At 46.8% G+C, this 19,053-nt stretch overlaps 1 protein-coding gene across 3 annotated transcripts in view; it reads left to right on the forward strand.

The window, feature by feature from the left end:
- The window catches only part of MYRIP (myosin VIIA and Rab interacting protein), a 172,167-nt gene that overhangs the window by 117,214 nt on the left and 35,900 nt on the right, over positions 1 to 19,053 (forward strand). For all 3 annotated transcript variants that reach the window (XM_068152784.1, XM_068152782.1, XM_068152783.1), the window contains exons 4-8: positions 4,693 to 4,829; positions 6,508 to 6,588; positions 7,703 to 7,800; positions 8,109 to 8,189; positions 9,071 to 9,220. In XM_068152784.1, the coding sequence (XP_068008885.1) occupies positions 4,693 to 4,829; positions 6,508 to 6,588; positions 7,703 to 7,800; positions 8,109 to 8,189; positions 9,071 to 9,220 (547 nt within the window). The remainder of the gene's footprint in view (positions 1 to 4,692; positions 4,830 to 6,507; positions 6,589 to 7,702; positions 7,801 to 8,108; positions 8,190 to 9,070; positions 9,221 to 19,053) is intronic.

The following is a 19,053-nucleotide window of genomic DNA, read 5'->3' on the forward strand; positions in this document are numbered from 1 at the left end:
TCCTCCTCTGGAGAGCAGATGAATTTTACCACAGAGCTCTAAGCAGGACTGGTTTGGAGGAGCAGCTGTATTGCTCTGACAGGCTGGCTAATCTGTGCTTGCAGGACTGTTTGGGGTTTATTATTGTGATCCAAGTATTTACAGACAGAGGGATTTCAGCTTTCGGTTGGGTTTGGGGTTTTTTTCCTTCTTCTTTCTATTTTTCATTATTCAAATAGCTGAAAATCCATATGAAAAGCACATTTGTGCCTCTGTGTGTGTGTGTGCCCAGATGTAGAGCCCCTGTTAGTGAGGCCAGCTGGGATTAAAGTCTCATTTGTATAATTTGTAAAGGCTTTGGAATTTTTCCTATGTTTTTTCAGCCATAAGCTGGAATTTAGCTTTTGTCAGACTGCTGGACAGCTTGCACAATAAAGCTTCCAACTAAGAATATTTCATGGGTAACAGGGAAAGCCTCACTATTTTAACTGCAGGGACTATGAAGTCAGATTGGGGGGCAAAAATCATTAGTTAAAAAAGAAGAAGAAGAAAAAAGGCATTTCCTGTGTTTCAGCAGCTTAACCAACGAGAGCTCTAGTCCTGAGGAGCACAAGATACAGAAGGATTGGACTAGCTCATTTTTAAAGGTCCCTTCTAGCCCAAGCCATTCTGTCATTCTAAGGCTTGCTTTCTCCAAAAGCAGCAACAGAATGGTGAGGAGCTTGGAAGGCCCCCCCCAGGATGCTCATTTGCCCACGGCAGGAGGCATTATCGTTGCCTAGCATCACAAACCCTCACCCAGTCCTTATTTGCCCTTGGTTCCTGCTGGGAAGAGCTGCTGAGGTGCAGTGGTTGCCTGAGCCAACCTTCAAGAAAATCTCCTTGCTTGAAGTGCTGGGTGAAGATGTGAAGCATGTCTGGGCAGCTCGTGCAGCATCCTTCCATCTCACTCCTCCTCACACCACAAGCGGGTGGGTGGCAAGGGAATATGTTCCTTATACCTTCCAGCTAGGAACCTGCTGGGGACTTGGATTTGGAGGTGTGATGCTGGAGGTGTCGTGTCACGCTGCTGGCTAACGTGGCAGTGCCTGCAGCTGAATAAAGTGTTCCTTAAGCTGTCCTGGGGCTTGTGGAGCCACACAGCTACAAATCCCTCTCATCCCGGAGAGCAGAGGCTCTGTGTGTACAGCTCCCAGAAGAACACAGCGCAGCCCACTCCAGCAGAGGCTGGAGAGAGAACCAGTGGGGAAGATAGGAACTGAGATTGCATCTCTTCACTCCCCAGCAAGGTTTTAAGGCTTTTGGCCTTTATAAATGATATTTTCTTCTTCCTTTCTTCTTAAAGACCCTTTGGATTGGCCCAGCTTTCTTACTGAGGGTACGTGCTGATGAAGCTTCTCATCTTTGCTGGCGTTTCACAGCTCTTTTCTCCATGTAAGGAGAGAAACAGCCCTTACGGCAGAGGGTTGTTGTCTTTTGGGTGTTCTTGAGGCCTATATTAAAAGCCCTGAGTATTTTTCTCATCAGGATTACAGAATTCATTTGCATGGATTATCCTCTGGTATATTTTATTTTATGCTGATGGGGCAGAGTTTGTATCTCTTTGGTGATGTTTTTTCATGCATCCTCCGCCTCGCTTTTTGTTGTCGTCGTCGGTCAGCTGCTTTGCAAGAACCTTTGGATTCAAAATGAAGTTTGCAGGAAGGAAAGCCTTCACTTAGGTAATGTGACTAACCCATCCAAGTGGCTCTTCTGTTCTCTTTCATTGGCAATCTGCATTTCTTGCGTGGGGGAACGGTGCGCTGCCTGTTTCTGCTCGGTTTGTATTTTGAGCGCAGATCCTTCCCTTGCATTCAAATGATTGCAAAGTGCAAGGAGCAGACCTTCCTGAGAGCGTTTTGGGAGTGTTTCTGCATTTTGAACTTTCTCTCTGTGAGCTTTCTGGCTGAATTTTTCCTTCTTTGCAGCGGGTAGGTGCAAAGGAGGTGGTGGTGGCGGTGGTGGTTGTAGCACAGCAGGAAATGAATTTGTGAACGTCCCTGGCTTCTTAAAAACAGCAGCAGGCTGTACTCATTTTGAGGTCCTGTCAATGGGTTTTCCTTCTTTCTTTTTTTTTTTGCCTTTCTTCAGAAATCTGCAAAAACCCCAAGCCCCACATTGATGTATTGCAGCAAATAGAAACAAATCTGACAGCAAAAGGCAATAAATCCATGTTCAGCGTAGCGGTGACAGCTTGCTTGCGTTCAGGGTGGTTTGCATTGCGCCTCAGCAAGCTGTGTGCGTGAATGAGGGTCATAAATTCACAAATGGTAACAGCATTGCTCAATTCTCAGGGTTTGCCTGAAAATCTATCTAGTACCAGATGACCAGGGTGTGGAATTTCTGTCCTTTGAAAAGTGTTGAGATAGTGAAAGTGTATTTTATGCAAATCAAGATTGGGGGGCAGGGGGATTACATATAATTCATTTTCTAGGGAAAAGGGGATTTGGACAAAGTGAAATGTTTCCTTTTACTTAATGGGGAGAAAGATTTATTTCAGAGGTAGTGTTTTTCAGGCTGGGTGCAGAGTGGGTGAGAGCAGCTCTGAAGAAAGAGCCTTGGGTGCATTGATTGATGAGAAGCTCTCCACGAGCCAGCAGTGCCCTCATGCAGTACAGCAGGCAGCAGTGTGCTGGGCTGCATCCAGAGGAGTGTGGCCAGCAGGGCAAGAGAGGGGATGCTGCCCCTTGGCTCTGCTCTGCTGAGACCCCACCTCCAATATTGCCTCCAGTTTTGGTGTTCCCATCATAAGAAGGACACAGCCAGTGGAGTGAGTCCAGAGGAGGCCACAGAGATGATTAAAGGGCTGGAGTGCCTCTGCTGTGAGGACAGGCTGAAGGAGCTGAGGTGGTTCAGCCTGGAGAAGAGAAGACTCCGGGGGGACCTTAGAGCTGCCTTCCAATACCTGAAGGGATCCTACAGGAAGGCTGCAGAGGGACTTTTCATGAGAGTGTCTAGAGACAGGACAAGGGGGAATGGTTTGAAGCTGAGGGAGAGCAGGGTTAGACTGGAGCCTAGGAAGAAGTTCTTCAGCAGGAGGGTGGTGAGACTCTGGAACAGGCTGCCCAGGGAGGCTGTGGCTGCCTCTTCACTGGCAGTGTTGAAGGCCAGGTTGGATGAAGCCTTGAGCAGCTGAGTCTAGTAGAGAGGTGTCCCTGCCCATGGTGGGGACATTGGAGGAGATGATCTCTGAGGTCCCTTCCAACCCAAGCCATTTTATGTTTTAGGATTTTTATGTTACAAAATCAGCACTGTAGGTCATACACAAATCTCATTAATGCATCCTGTAATTTAAAACATCCTCATGAAAAGCACTTTGAAGGGAACACATGGAAAATTCCGTTTTAGTAATGCCCAAGTGTTCCAGCTTTGCCACAAGCATTTGGAGTTGAACTTTCTGTTTGGTTTCAAATTTCCAGTGGCTGCTTAATTACTATTGATGGGAGTTGGTAGGTAATTGTAATGTGCTGTGTAAAGATACAGTTTGTAGTGAAAGGCTTCAGAGGAAAATATTTGGCAGCATGGTGGGAAAGTAACTTACAGGCACTGAATGAAGCATTAGAAAAGATGAGAAGAAGGGGGAAAGTTCCATTTACATCACTGGCTTTGGCCACTTAATGATCTTCAGTGGCTACAGGAGCATCTAGGGCTTGTTACACACCAAAGTGGAAAGGAAAGCAGGAGTGAAGTGGAGAGAGATGAATGTTTTGTACAAGTGGGGTAGAAGTGGTATGGATGGAACCATAAAGCTCCTTGTGATCGACAGGCTTCATGGCTGTCTTTTCTGGGAGAGATTTTGGCTGCTGCTGAGAGGGTGTTGACAGCTGAGTGCCTGGATTTCTTCCACACCAGTGACATTCTAGCCCACTGCTGTATCTGCCAGCTAGTGGGGAGGTGCACTTTCCACCTCATGTCTGAATGTGGCATCCACAGAATCATTTAGGTTGGAGGAGACCTTCAGGATCATCAAGTCCAACTCTTAACCCAGCACTGCCAAGCTCTCCACCAAACCATGCCCCAAAGCACCATGTAGTTGTCAGTTTGAAGAAAAGCTGGCATGAAAATACCTTTGACATAGTTCAGCAGGAACTTTCAGTGCAAAGAGCTGGCAGTTCCTGGGCTGTGAGTCTCAGCAAGACTTTGATGGATGTGTGATCAGAGCATTGTGTGGCTCGGATTCAGTATCAGCATGGTGTATCTGGTGTTCTCTGGGGGAGTCCATCTACAGTGTCTGTGCTGTGCTAAGCTATAACCCTTTGCCATCTGAACATAAGGGGAAACTTCTTCAGTGTGAGGCTGACAGAGCACTGAAATAGGCTGAACAGAGAGGTTGTGGAGTCTCCTTCTCTGGAGAACTTAAAAACCTGCTTGGGCATGGTTATGTGCAATCTGCTCTAGGTGAACCTGCTTTACCAGGGGGGCTGGACTTGATGATCTCTGGAGGTCCCTTCCAATTCTTTCCATTCTGTGATTCTGTGAACTGGAGAAATGTTGGAAAGACACAGCCTGGATACTTGCTCAACAATAGCTAAAACACTGCTGTGCTATCGACGACTGCTGCAAAACACGGGTGCTAGAAGGATGCTGTGAGGAGAGTTAACTCCAGCTCAGCCAAATCCAGTACAATCTGTAGTAGAATCCTTCTAAAGGTGTCTTTTCTCTTGTCTGTTTCAGGCTCCTAAGGACCCAGTCTCTGGATTGGTACTACAATAATGTCAAAAGCCGCTTCAAGTGTTTTGGAAGTGCCAAAGTCCTAAAGAACTTATACAGGAAGCACAGGCTGGAGAGCGGATTGTGTCCGGATGCACTAGGTAGGAGCAGCTGCTTTGATTTCTCAGTAGCTGACCTGCTTTAAGACTCTGGAAGCAAAATTTAGCAGCCATGGCATACATTCAGTAACCAAGTCGACCAAAACTTGGGTTGGCCTCACTTGGAGTTTTCCATGCTTAAGGATCTGAAATTGGCCACATCTTAGGTTTGTATTGATGGCTGTAAATGCTTAAAAGATGCCTGTTAGGTGTTGGGTCACTCTTTGAAGTGAGGGATAGGATAGGATAGGATAGGATAGGATAGGATAGGATAGGATAGGATAGGATAGGATAGGATAGGATAGGATAGGATAGGATAGGATAGGATAGGATAGGGGAGAGGGAGAGGATAGGGGAGAGGGAGAGGATAATTAACCAGTTTGGAAAAGACCTCTGAGATCATCAAGTCCAACCTATCATCAAACACCATCTAAACCATGGCACCAAGTGCCCCATCCAGTCTCTTCTTAAACACCTCCAGGGATGGTGACTCCACCACCTCCCTTGGCAGCACATTCCAATGGCCAATCTCTCTTTCTGGGAAGAGCTACTTCCTAACATCCAGCCTAAACGTCCCCTGGTGCAGCTTGAGGAGACTTAGATCTTCCTGATCTGTGGTGTTGCCACCCTCTAATAGTAATTTGAGATATAAAATAGGTTAAAAGAAGTGGCATTTGCTGTCAGACTGGGAACTTGAAGAGCAAGTTTTTCAAGCCACAGCTACTGGATTTCCTGAAAGCTCATTGGATTTGTTGGCCCAGATACTTTCCTAATAGAATTGTTTTGACACCTGGACCAAGACTGTACATTTTCTGTAGTCTTCACTTTGTCTTTCTTTCTGAAATTATGTAAGATGATAAATGGCCTCTAGTCCTGAGTGAAAATTGCAGGTGTTTCTTAACAAAAATTGGCCTCAAAGATTCTAGGGAGAAGCAACCTGTGCAGTAACTTTTGATTTATTAGGCTTTGTGCTGTCTCAATATCAAATTCATTATACTGGAGAAGACTTCTTCCCAGCCCAGAGCAAATACCTATGAGCATGAGAAAATCCATGTCAGTGAGAACAGAAGTGAAGCAACAGAACTAAAAACTGTGGTGATGGATCCTTTAGAAATGTGATGTGAGGCATTGCCTTTATTCTAGTCTCACTGAATTTGCCCTTGAATGGGAGTGTAAACAGTGCAATGATGAGTTGCAGTGGCATCTGCACTCTCTGAGACCTTTCTAAGCAAGGCCTTTGAGTGTAAATGTCATTGCTAACTTCCTGTGCCTCTTAGGTAAACCTTTTGTTCCCTTTGAAGATAAATACTAGTACAGGTGTCTGAAGTTTGGCTTATTTATACAGCATTGCCCTTTCAAAGGTAGAATCTGTTTCAAGCCCAAATGTTGTATTAGAGGCAAATCCCTTTCACTTAGCTTCTACCATGTCAGCTTTATACCTAGTAGCTTCCTCCTCTCTCTCACTTCCACTGTACAAATAGTTTCCTCCATCCAATATGAATGAGAGGTCTTTGGTGTAAAAGCAATCACGTTGTGTACAAAAGCTGCTGTGGTCATGGATTGCACAAAAGGTAAGAGGAATTCTCTGCTTATCTCTGTCTTGACTGAATATTCTGCTCTAACCATGCCTCTGCCATTTGCTGGGTGGCACTTACCACATGGTGCTGTCTTTTTTGAGCAGAAGGAGGTTTTTCTGAAGGAAGCTTTGAAAATGAAGGAAGCATTTGTGGCAGTGACTCTACATTCTACCAGCAGACAGAAGGTATGCTGCTAAAAACTTGTTTGGTTCAAACCGCCTCATGGAGTCACAGAATGATTTGGGCTAGAGGGGACCTCCAAAGGTCATCTAGTGCAAAACCCCTGCAGTCAGCAGGGACATCCTCCACCAAATCAGGCTGCTCAGAGGCTTGCCAAGCCCAGCCTTGAGTACCTCCAGGAATGGGGCCTCAACTACCTCCCTGGGCAGCCTATTGCAGTGTCCTCCTCATGCTAAAGAACTTGTTCCTAACATCCAATCTAGATCTACTCTTCTCTCATTTCAAACCACTGCCCCTTGTCCTATCCCTGCAGGCCTTTGCAAGCAGTCCCTCTGAAGCCTTCTCCTAGGCCCCTTCAGGTGCTTGAAGGCTGCTATTAGGTCTCCCTGGAGCCTTCTCTTCTCCAGGCTGAACACCCCAGCTCCCTCAGCCTGTCCTGTTAGCAGAGGTGTTCCAGCCCCCTGATCATTTTTGTGACCCTCCTCTGGACCTGCTCCATCAGGTCCATGTCCTTCCTGTCTTGAGGGTCTCAGAGTACAGGGGCTTGGAGTGCTGGTGAATCTCATTCAGAGGTCCAACAGCCTTTTAGCTGAAACTTTTGGCAAGATACCAGAAGCCCTCTGTTTACCATGCTTCTGGGATGGCTTGCTTCAGTACTACAGCTAAAATGTGCATGTTTTCTGGTGTGATTTTCATAATGTTCTGGGTTTGATCCTTCTCTCCTATTTCCTTTCCCACGTTCATGTATGTTTTAATATTTTTTTATTTTCATTCTTTTTCCTGTGTTCTGTTGGTGCTTGTAGGAAGTTTCCAGATTTTCATCCTACACTTTCCTCTTGAATATTTTACTGGATTCTAGAATAAACAAGATCAAAGTACTGTGTTTTATCCTATTTAGTAGCTGCATTTGAGAAGTGACACAGAAACTGAGACAGATTGCTCTATCTGAAGGTGTTTCTTTTACTGGGCATAATTGTGGATTGAGGAAATGAACTTTGTAGTGAGCAACCTAAGATTTGAATGTATGTCCAGAACATCAGACTGAATTTTGGAGCTCATTGTGCAAAATGAGCTTCCAGATACAAAGACCATGGTGGTTTTATCTTCTTCTTCACCTAGGACACAGTATGATGGATACCCTTGCTGTGGCCTTACGTGTTGCAGAGGAAGCAGTGGAAGAAGCTATTTCTAAGGCAGAGACCTACAGTGACAGCCTGGTAACCTTTGAAACACTGTAACAAATGGTTTAATTGAAATAGAGCAGTTGTGTTTCTTTTAATTTGGGTGGCAGTACAAAACCCAGTAGGTGCAAAAGAAAACACAGAGAATTAGTATCTTAGAGCTGGAAGTGGGGTTTGTCAGCCAGTGTCCAAGGGGCACGTTGCATTTCAGAAGGTGACATGCAGTGTAAGTTGCTGTAGTTTGCTCCCCCCCAGTGCCAAGAGGCCATGTTACCCATTTCCTGAACTGTACAGTTTCTGGTTGTATGTGATGTTAGCAGCTACTAATATCCCTTTTCATGCAGGACAAGCAGAACGAGGCTTGTTACTTGCAGGAGCACAAGGAGGACCTCATAGAAGAGCTGGCTGCAACCATTGTGCAGAAGGTATGGCATGTATTTATTTTCTTTTCCCCTGGCCTGTTTAGCAGCCAAAACACAACCCCAGTGACATTTAACTCTTCTAACAGCAAAAAGGATGGCACCAATGTAGAGTGAGTGACAAGTAGCAACCTCAGGTCTGACAGCATAGGCTTAGTCAGCCATGTCCCACAGACACAGCAATTTATAAATGAGCTTCATCAAGTGACTGAACTGATGGCCTGCACCCTCAGAGCTGAGAGGTGCCACTCCCTCAGGTCTGTGATGTTGTTGCTTGGAAAATGAGGACCCTGGGCAATCGAATTTTATGCCTGTACTTCATTTCCCAGAGGGCACAAAGTTCTCCAGCATAATGAAGTGTGGTCTTGACTCTACCCCCTGTTAAACCCTGCATCTGCAGCACACACCGAAAGCACTTGGTTAAAACAGAGTCCTGTTAATGAGACACCCAAAGAAGCAGAGAGCCCTCAGTGTGTTTGGGTTCTGGAAAGGTCATCCTTCTCCTGCAAAGCTCACATCTGGCACTGATGAAGCACAGAATTGGAGGACTAGAGAGAACAAACACCCCTTGAGTTTGTTTGGCCAGTTGGGAGCGAGGTGAGAGGAGGCACGAGCGGAGTCCTGCTGAGCTCTCCTAAACAGGAAAGTAACCACTCTGTGAAGTTACTCAGGTATTCCTCCAGGCATGGATTATTTCTGGTGGTGGTGCTTATGCACTTGTAGGCAGTGTGATTAGATGAGAAGAAACCCAGGAGAGCTGCCAGCAGCACCCCTGCACAGCGTGGAGCAAGAGCAAAGGGAAAGTCCGACGTTAGCAGGGTTAGTGTAGCTTTTCTCCAAAGGACTCAGAGAGAATTTTACAAGCCCCTTTTCTTCTTCCCTCACAGATTATAAAGAAGCAGAAGAGCAAGGCTGAGCAGGCTGAGGCTGACTTTGAATGGCCGGTGTCGCGCAGCAGTGGGCTGCCGTCTGCCGCCGTCTCGGACCAGAGCATGCTGACGTTTCCAGGGAGCCGCCGGGGCTCTTACACCTTATGGGTGAGTGGCTTAGCAGCAGCCAGCCATGCTTTCTGCTGCTGAGTGAAGTCACAGAGAAGTATGTTTGCTGCTTGGAATGGTGTGGAGAGATTGCAGAGAGCAAGCATTCAACTGGTGTTTGCACAAACTGTCATAGAATCATAGAATAAATAAGGTTGGAAAAGACCTCAGAGATCATCAAGTCCAACCTACCACCCAACACCTCATGACTAACTAAACCATGGCTTCAAGTGCCACATCTAATCCTTTTTTGAACAGCTCCAGGGATGGTGACTCCACCACCTCCCTCACTCCACCACCTCCCTGGGCAGCATGTTCCAGTGGCAAATTACTCTTTCTGTGAAGAACTTTCTCCTCACCTCCAGCCTAAACTTCCCCTGGCACAGCTTGAGACTGTGTCCCCTTGTTCTGGTGCTGGCTGCCTGGGAGAAGAGACCAACCCCTACCTGGCTACAACCTCCCCTCAGCTGTGTGCTTCCTAGCACACCACGGGCTGTGGAAGTGCATCACAGACACTGTGAGTGAGTTTGTGATATGAGATATCTCACTGCTTCATTTGAGTGCTAACAGAACTCAGTGCCTCAGTGTTTATGCCTTAAAACTGATTATATAGAATCATAGAATGGTCTGGGTTGGAAGGGTCCTCCAAATGTCATCCAGTCCACCCCCCCTGCAGTCATCAGGGACTTCTCCCACTGGATCAGGTTGCTCAGAGCCTTCTCAAGCCTGGCTTTGAATATCTCCAGGGATGGGGCCTCAATTACCTCCCTTGGCAACCTGTTGCAGTGTTCCAGCACCCTCATGGTGCAGAACTTGTTCCTAACATCGAATCTCAATCTGCTCCTCTTTGATTTCAAACCACTTATGCTCACTTAGGTTTGATTTGGAATTTTGCTGAAGGTTGTATTTTCTGTTGTGCAGTGGCAGGATTATGTAATGGTTTTTCTCTCCTTATCTATGTGAAAGAAAACAACCACTGCCAACATAAAAGAGTAAGCCCAGCTGTAGAGCACCATTTCTGTCTTACACTAGAGGGTATTTCCTCTTTCTTTCACTTATTTCTCAATACAGTGCCTTTAGTTCCTACTATAGAGCTGAAGAAAATCTGACAAACTGCATTAGTAACATTTTAAGAGCAGCAGCAAGGGAAAAGAAGTGAAAATAAGCTATAGGCTTGGATTAGGTTTACAGTTGGACTCAGATGATCTTTAAGGTCTTCTCCAACCTGAACAATTCTATGATTCTGTGCTAGGCTATTTCAGTCAGGGAGGGAGGGCAGTGACAGATAAGTTCCAGTGCTGGTGTACACTGGCAGTGAAAATAGAGCCATGCCAAAATATGACAGTGGGCTGGAACTGTCAGTATCATAGTATCAGTCAGGGTTGGAAGGGACCACAAGGATCATCTAGTTCCAACCCCCCTGCCATGGGTAGGGACACCCCACACTAGATCAGGCTGGACAGAGCCTCATCCAGCCTGCTCTTAAACACCTCCAGGGACAGGGCCTCAACCACCTCCCTGGACAACCCATTCCAGGGCTTCACCACTCTCATGGGGAAGAACCTCCTCCTCACCTCCAGCCTGAATCTCCCCACCTCCAGCTTCATTCCATTCCCCCTAGTCCTATCACTACCTGAGATCCTGAGAAGTCCCTCCCCAGCCTTCCTGTAGGCCCCCTTCAGATACTGGAAGGCCACAATTAGGTCACCTGGGAGCCTTCTCTTCTGCAGACTGAACAACCCCCACTCCTTCAGTCTGTCGTCATAGGAGAGGTGCTCCAGCCCTCTGATCATCCTCATGGCCCTTCTCTGGACACCTTCCAGCACCTCCACATCCCTGTTGTAATAGGGGCTCCAGAACTGGACACATTACTCCAGGTGGGGTCTCACCAGAGCTGAGTAGAGGGGGAGGATCACCTCCCTTGACCTGCTGGCCACACTTCTCCTGATGCAGCCCAGGATCTGATTGGCTTTGCAGGCTGCAAGTGCACATTGAGAGCTCATGTTGAGCTTTTTGTCCACCAGCACCCTCAAGTCTCTCTCCTCAGGGCTGCTTTCCAGCCAGTCACAGACTTGCCTTCTCATCCCCTGCTGATTTCCAAGCTGAAGCCTTTAAGCTGCTGCTATTAACAAGTCAGGGTGAGCATGTTTAAGCACTCTGCTCTGTAGCTCCTAGTCAGCTGGGTTGTGGAAAGGAAGAGCCAGGAGAGGGAGTGTTAATTTTGTGTCCGATTCAATGGAGTTTTCTTCTTGGAGCTTAAGGATGGAACCTAAAGAAACACACTGTTCAAATCCTCAGTTTATTAGAATAGAATAAAACAAACCAGGTTGGAAGAGACCTTCAAGATCATCGTGTCCAACCCATCAACCAATCCAACCCACCCAAACAGCTAACCCATGGCACCAAGTACCCCATCAAGTCTCCTCCTGAACACCTCCAATGACGGCGATTCCACCACCTCCTTGGGCAGCCCATTCCAAGGGGCAATCACTCTCTCTGTATAGAACTTCTTCCTAACATCCAACCTGAACCTCCCCTGGTGCAGCCTGAGACTGTGTCCTCTTGTTGCCACACCAGAAGTTCTTCTGCATATGCAGAACACAGCACACTTTGAAATTCTGTTCTGAAGCAACAAGTTTGAGTCCCAGTTTGGTCTGCAAAATAGTAGACTGTGGGAAATAGTGGAGTAGCAAGGATGTCACCCTCAGGTGAGGAAAGCTGCAGTGACCAAATTTCTGCAGTCATCAGTCAGTGCTAGAAATCCAGGTGTGTACAGTGCTTTATAAGGACTTCTGCTCTCTTTACAGGGAGCACACATTGCTCACTGTTTGGTCCAACTGCCTTCCCAAAATGTGCTAAGAACAGAAATTATTTTGACCATCTGGTCTGGATTCTCTCACCCCTCCCATAAATTCAATTTCTGCCTTTTGCTTTGGCAGGATTGTTTGATTGTTTTCCTTTGTCCTCTGAAGGGTGCTCATGGTCATCTTTGCAGTGCTTTGAACAGAGGAGAATTTTCTTAGTATAACCAGACCCCAGCACCACTTGCTTACAGGGTAGAGGGGAGCTGTAATAATCCCAGCTATATCTGTGTGATGCTGCCTGCCAAACCCTTTCTCTTTTAATGGCACCTATTTGTCTGCAGCTCATCCATATCAACCAGTAACTTCCAGTGGGCTCTGGAAGCCTTTCATTCCCTCCCTCCTCATCCCAAATCCCTGGCTTTGAAATCATCATTAAATACCTCAGACTTTCTCTCTGCAGTATGAAGCAAATGCTGCATGCAGAGAACTTGAGCAGTGTAAGGTGGGGACAGCGCAGTGCCAAGAGACCTGCTGCGTGCAACCTGCTTGACTAGAGCAAACTCTATTGATCTGCACATCTCCCTGAAATATGTTATTGATTGTTTAACTGCAGTGCTGTGGGGTGATAGTAGCTATAGATACTTTCCTCTTAGATTTCAAGGTCCCTTGCCCGTACTAAAAATAGTGACACAAGGCTGAATCTTTTATTTCCCCATCTCATAAAAGGAGATGGATGGCACCATCTGTTTCTCATTACCAGTGAGCAAAGGTTGGACAACCTTGGGACAGGAGGAGCTTAGAGCAATGGGTGGGTGCTCTTCTGCTCATCCAGTCCATTTCTCCCCAGCACATCGTTGCCAGTGAGAGCAGAGGACCATTTGGCACATTGTATCCCATTTAAACACCAAGAGAGTGCAGGCTTCCTGGTGTGTTCTAAGTGCTTTATTAGTGCTCTTTATTTTGCAGCTACAAGATTGCATATATAAACAGAACCTCATCCATAATTTATAGTATATAAACCAGCTAGGGATAGAGGGAAAAGGAGGATTTCATTAAACACACATTATGATGCACCTCAGGGGAAGCAGGCATTTACTGGTTAAGCTAATTCTGAGGTCCACAGTGTAATAACAACACTTGTTTGGTTTTTCTTTCTTTCTTGTTTTTACCTTTTCCCCTTTGATTTTGATGGTTTTTCTTCTTTTCTTAAGAGAAGCCAAGTTCCCTAAGCCTGAGGTCCAGCACTGCTTTGGAAATCCCTGGAGGTTTTGCAGGTGCTTGATGCCTTTGTTAGGTTTGCCTCAAAGAGATATTTGAAGACAAGTTTTCTGAGGAGGAACCCATCCTGTTCAGCAGTTGTATGACACAGTGGGAGAGCTGTTTCATCTAGACCTTGCAGGCAGTTGATACTAGCTGATGTCAAATCCTACCTGGCAGCATCCCTGTGTCAGAAACAGCATTTTTGTGTCTAATTAATGAATGTGTCCTGCTGTAGGCAAGATGTAGCTTTTAGCTTTCATACATGAGCTGGGATCAGAAGACTGTGTGAAAGGATACAGTATTTGCTTTATTTACAGAATCAACCAGGTTGGAAAAGACCTCAGAGATCATCAAGTCCAACCTGTCACCCAACACCTCATGACTTACTAAACCATGGCTTCAAGTGCCACATCCAATCCCCTCTTGAACGCCTCCAGGGATGGTGACTCCACCGCCTCCCTGGGCAGCACATTCCAATGGCCAGTTACTCTTTCTGTGAAGAACTTTCTCCTCACCTCCAGCCTAAACTTCCCCTGGCACAGTTTGGGACTGTGTCCTCTTCTTCTGGTGCTGATTGCCTGGGAGAAGAGGCAAACACCCCACCACCACCACCACCACCACCCCCGTTTATTGTGTTTATTATGAGAAGATCCAAACGTCTCTAAGTGCTTTCCAAGTCTTGCTGTCATCTGCTGATTCTGCAGGTGAAATGTTGTCCCTCTAAAGCTGTTTATTTAGTTTGAGATGTATCTCTGGCAGAAGATTTCTGCTTCTTGGGTTTATAGTATTACTCATTTACCTGACAAACATCAAGGAGGATAGTTTTGGATGCTACGTATATGATCAAGCCCATGAAGGCCTAAATTCAGATGAATTACACTTAAAACCAAGATAGATTTTAAGGCATTAAAGGGAGTAGGAAAGAGGACAGACAATGTGGTTTGCTGCACTAGCACAGGTTAGGATCTGCTGGAGAGCAGCCCCATGGAGAAGCACCTGGAAGTCCTGGTGGACAAGTTCTCCATAGGACAGCAATGTGCTCTTGCAGCCAAGAAGGCCAATGGGATCCTGGGGTGCATTAAGAGGAGTGTGTCCAGCAGCTCCAGGGAGGTTCTCCTCCACCTCTACTCTGCCCTGGTGAGGCCACACCTGGAATATTGCATCCAGTTCTGGACTCCCCAGTTCAGGAGGGACAGGGATCTGCTGATGAGTGTCCAATGCAGTGCTACAGGGATGATGAAGGGACTGGAGCACTGCACTATGAGGAAAGGCTGAGAGCCCTGGGGCTGTTTAGTCTGGAGAAGAGAAGACTGAGAGGGGATCTGATCAATGTCTATAAATATCTGAGGGCTGGGTGTCAGGAAGGAGAAGACAGGCTCTGCTCAGTTGTGCCCTGTGATAGGACAAAGGGCAATGGGTGGAAGTTCCACCTCAACATGAAGAAGAACTTCTTTACAGTAAGGATCACAGAGGACTGGAGCAGGCTACCCAGAGAGATTGTGGAGTCTCCTTCTCTGGAGACTTTCCAGCCCTGTCTAGATGTGTTCCTGTGTGACCTGTGCTGGATTCTCTGGTCCTGCTCTGGCAGGGGGGTTGGACTCAAAGCTCTCCATAGGTCCCTTCCAACCACTAACATCCTGTGATCCTATGTTCTTGTCCAAACAAGAATCATTTGTGATTCTTTCAGCTTCTTTTTCTTTTAAAGATGCTCTCCTAATACACTGCTGGGTGTCAGAATGCTTTAAGGACTAACTTCAAACCTGTGCTGCTCAGAGCTGGGCTGCCTGACAGGTCTGACTTTATTTTTAGATGAAATCAGGGTGTCTATTGTCACAGCGAGCAGCAAACAAACAGAACACTCCGCTCTGCCTCTGTCAAGTGGGAGTTTGAGTAGGAGATGCAGTGATGCTTTCTGAGGAGTGAGTGCCCTGCTGAGCACAGCTTTGTAGAAGAGGGTCAGAACGAGATGTGGAAAGTTGCACAGGGCACTGAGCAACCTGGAAATACCAGTGAAGGTATTCTGTTGGAAAGGAAAAAGAAGTGACTTTGTGAGAGGCTGCAGGTAGACTTGAGATGAGAACCATAGAATTGTCAGGGTTGGAAGGCACCCCAAGGATCATCCAGTCCCAACACCCCTGCCGTGGGCAGGGACACCTCACACTAAATCAGGTTGCCCAGAGCCACATCCAGCCTGGCCTTCAAAACCTCCAGGGATGAGGCTTACACCACCTCCTTGGGCAACCTTTTCCAGTGTCTCACCACCCTCATGGTGAAGAACAACTTACTAATGTCTAACTTAAATCTTATCTCCTCTAGCTTGGATCTCTTCCCCCTGGTCCTATCACTCGCTGACACCTGTCGGCCCCCTTCAGATACTGGAAGGCCACAATAAGGTCTCCTCAGAGCCTTCTCTTCCAGCTCACCTCCTTCTCCTACCCTTTTGTGCATGTCCCAGTGCTAGTAGCAGCTTACAATCACATTGCCCTACACCAGAACCAGGGATCTGGCCTTTGTGGTTGCTCAGCTTTCTCATCTGCAGAGTAATACAGAAATGCTGTCATCACAGGATACTAACTGAGCTCTCAGGACCTGCAGATGAAAGGTGCCTTATGAGGAGAGGCTGAGGGACCTGGGGCTTTTTAGTCTGGAAAAGAGAAGACTGAGAGGGGATTTAATAAATGTTTATAAATATCTGAGGGCTGGGGGGGAGGGGACAGGCTCTGCTCACTTGCTCCCTGTGATAGGACAAGGAGCAATGGATGTAAGCTGCATCACAGGAGATTCCACCTCAACACAAGGGGGAACTTCTTCACTATGAGGGTCACAGAGCACTGGAACAGGCTGCCCAGAGAAGTTGTGGAGTCTCCGTCTCTAGAGTCTTTCAAGGCCTGTCTGGATGTGTTCCTGTGTGACCTGAGCTAGATTGTATGGCCCTGTTCTGGCAGTGGGGTTGGACTTGATGATCTCTTTGGGTCCCTTCCAACTCTTGACATCCTGTGACCCTGTGTTATGCAGCTGGGAAGCATCTCCTCTCTTTGTTTTTTGCTGTTTTTCTAAAGATGTCATAGAATATTCCAAGTTTGAGAGGAAGAGAGAAGAAAAGGCCATGGGGAAACATGTGAACAGGTGAAAAGACAAGGGCACCTGCAAAGGCACTGCTTAGGTTACAGCTGCATTGGTACCTCTGCCTTCTACTTCTGTCAAAGCACCTAACAATTGATTTATCAGAACCTCCAGTGGGCTTGTTCACATCAGTGCATTGCATTGATTCAACTGTGCCATTTTATGCTGCTAGCACTGCCCTAAGTCATTACCCCCCTAAGTACACTAAAAGGCTGTTTAGACTCCTACTCTGGAATCAATATTTAAATATCCCTTATGAGTAGCTTAGAGAGCTTAATTTCTGTTCACTTATTTTCACAGGTGGGGCTACTTATTATTTGGTAGAGGAGGAGTCACAGAATCATAGAATCAATAAGGTTGGAAAAGACCTCAGAGATCATCAGCTCCAACCTACCACCCAACACCTCATGACAATTAAACCATGACTCCAAGTGCCACATCCAGTTCCCTCTTGAACACCTCCAGGAATGGTGACTCCACCACCTCCCTGGGCAGCACATTCCAAGGGCCAATCTCTCTTTCTGAGAACTTTCTCCTCACCTCCAGCCTAAACCTCCCCTGGCACAACTTGAGACTGTGTCCTCTTGTTCTGGTGCTGGGTGCCTGGGAGAAGAGATCAACTCCCTCCTGGCTACAACCTCCCTTCAGGTAGTTGTAGAGAGCAAGAAGATCTCCCCTGAGCCTCCTCTTCTCCAGGCTAAGCAACCCCAGCTCCTTCAGCCTCTCCTCACATGGCTGTGCTCCAAACCCCTCCCCAGTTTTGTGGCCCTTCTCTGGACATATTCAAGTGTCAAGTGGCCTCTTTAAATTGAGGGGCCCAGAACTGGACTCAAGGTGTGACTAACCAGTGCTAAGCACAGGGCAGAATGACTTCCCTGCTCCTGCTGGCCACAGTATTCCTGATACAGGCCAGGATGGCATTGGCCTTCTTGGCCACCTGGGCACACTGCTGGCTCATGTGCCTCGCACACTGTGGATTATGGTTCTGTGTGGTGCTCTGCAGGGCTGCTTGCTTGCTCAGCAGCAATGGATTTGCTGGGGAATAACCTCCTGCCTCTCTCCCATCTCTGGATTCATCAAGGTCAGCTAATGCAAATTGAACCAAAATGAATGCACCCCCAAATGGAGCTCTACATGTTATTAGCTGTGCCATTCATCCTGCTGACAGACCCATTCCTGATTAGCTGATCAGGATGGGGGTTTTTTACTCCTTTTAAAGGAAAATGCTTTTAAGGGGACTGGCTGCCTTTTGCAGGAGAGGAAGCTTTCTCACAGCCTGCTCCTGAAGGGTTTGTCCTCATGGCTGTGTTATGAAGTCTTAGAATCATAGAATGATTTGGGTTGGAATGAACTTTTAAAAGTCATCTGGTCCAATCCCCCTGCAGTGAGCAGGGATATCTTTAACTAGATGAGGTTGCTCAGAGCCCCAGCCAACCTAACCTGGAATGTTTCCAGGGATGGAGCATCTACCTCCTCCCTGGGAAAACCTGGACAGTGTTTCACCCTCACACACACATTCTTCCTTCTATCTAGTCTGACTCTCTGCTCTTTTAGTTTAAAGCCATCCCCCCTTGTCCTGTCACCACAGGCCCTGCAGTAAAGATTGTCCCCATTATTCTTACAGGCCCCCTCTAAGTTCTGAAAGACTGCAATAAGGTCTCCCTGGAGCCTTCTCTCCCCCATAAACAGGGTTGCACTACTCCTAAGCTCATTCTGTCTCCTTGCTGCTGCGGGAGCTGACTTACCAAAGGGTGCACTAGCTGTGGGTGCTCAGGGAGTGCTGCTGGGATGCCTCAGGTGGGTGGGACCTGCAGGTTCTGTCTTTGCATTGACTGCATTCATGGAGCAATGAGTGGACAAGCTAGTCACTACTCAAACCCATACTTTGCATGGCAGAAGACTCTGCTGCCCAGATCCAGAGGTCCCCTCCTTGCCCTCAGCCCCGACATTGAGGTTGCAATGCCTTCAAGGCTCCTGCCATGGTGACCCTGCAGGTTTTCAGTCCCTCCTGAAGCTGGAAGAGTCTCTGATCTACTCTTATTAAGTGCAGAATATATTGCAATTAAACCAGAGCAAACAAACAGGAGAGAAGTGAGGAGAAAAACATGTGTGATCCAGAGTACTCTTTGTAGAGCTCAGGCAGTTGCTTATGGGATGTATTTTGAATGACCTCTTGGACTCCTCTTTAGAAGGAAGAGGAATTGCCCATAGTCTTTCATCTTTGGAGGAAGAATGTAGAACCAAGTCTCTCTATTTTCTTTCTAAATAGATATCAAAGAGTTATCCCAGGTAAAGAAGCCAGAGATTATCAACATTAAACTCAAGATACAGACAGGTGTGCTTTATAAAAAGTTGTTCTTGCTTTTGGTTACTTCTTGTTATTTATTCAGTGTTCAGAAGCATGAACTTGTCAATTAAGTGTTAAGTAAGAGGAGACATGGAATGTGATTTACTTTTTGCTCACACCTTCCTTAAAACAGGAAACAGGACTGTAGATGCAAAAATTGCTGCTTTTAGTGCTAGCCCAGTACAGGATGAGAGCTGAGCTCTCTCCACCTACTCATTACAATCATGCAGCACAAATCCTCTGAAGAGGGATTTCAAAAATGAGAAGAATACTAAGTCTGGAATGTCTTTTTGAAACAG

The sequence above is a fragment of the Melanerpes formicivorus genome, unplaced genomic scaffold (assembly GCF_026170545.1).
Source record: "Melanerpes formicivorus ecotype bairdi unplaced genomic scaffold, bMelFor1.0.p_v2 SCAF_24, whole genome shotgun sequence".
Classification (NCBI taxonomy): domain Eukaryota; kingdom Metazoa; phylum Chordata; class Aves; order Piciformes; family Picidae; genus Melanerpes; species Melanerpes formicivorus.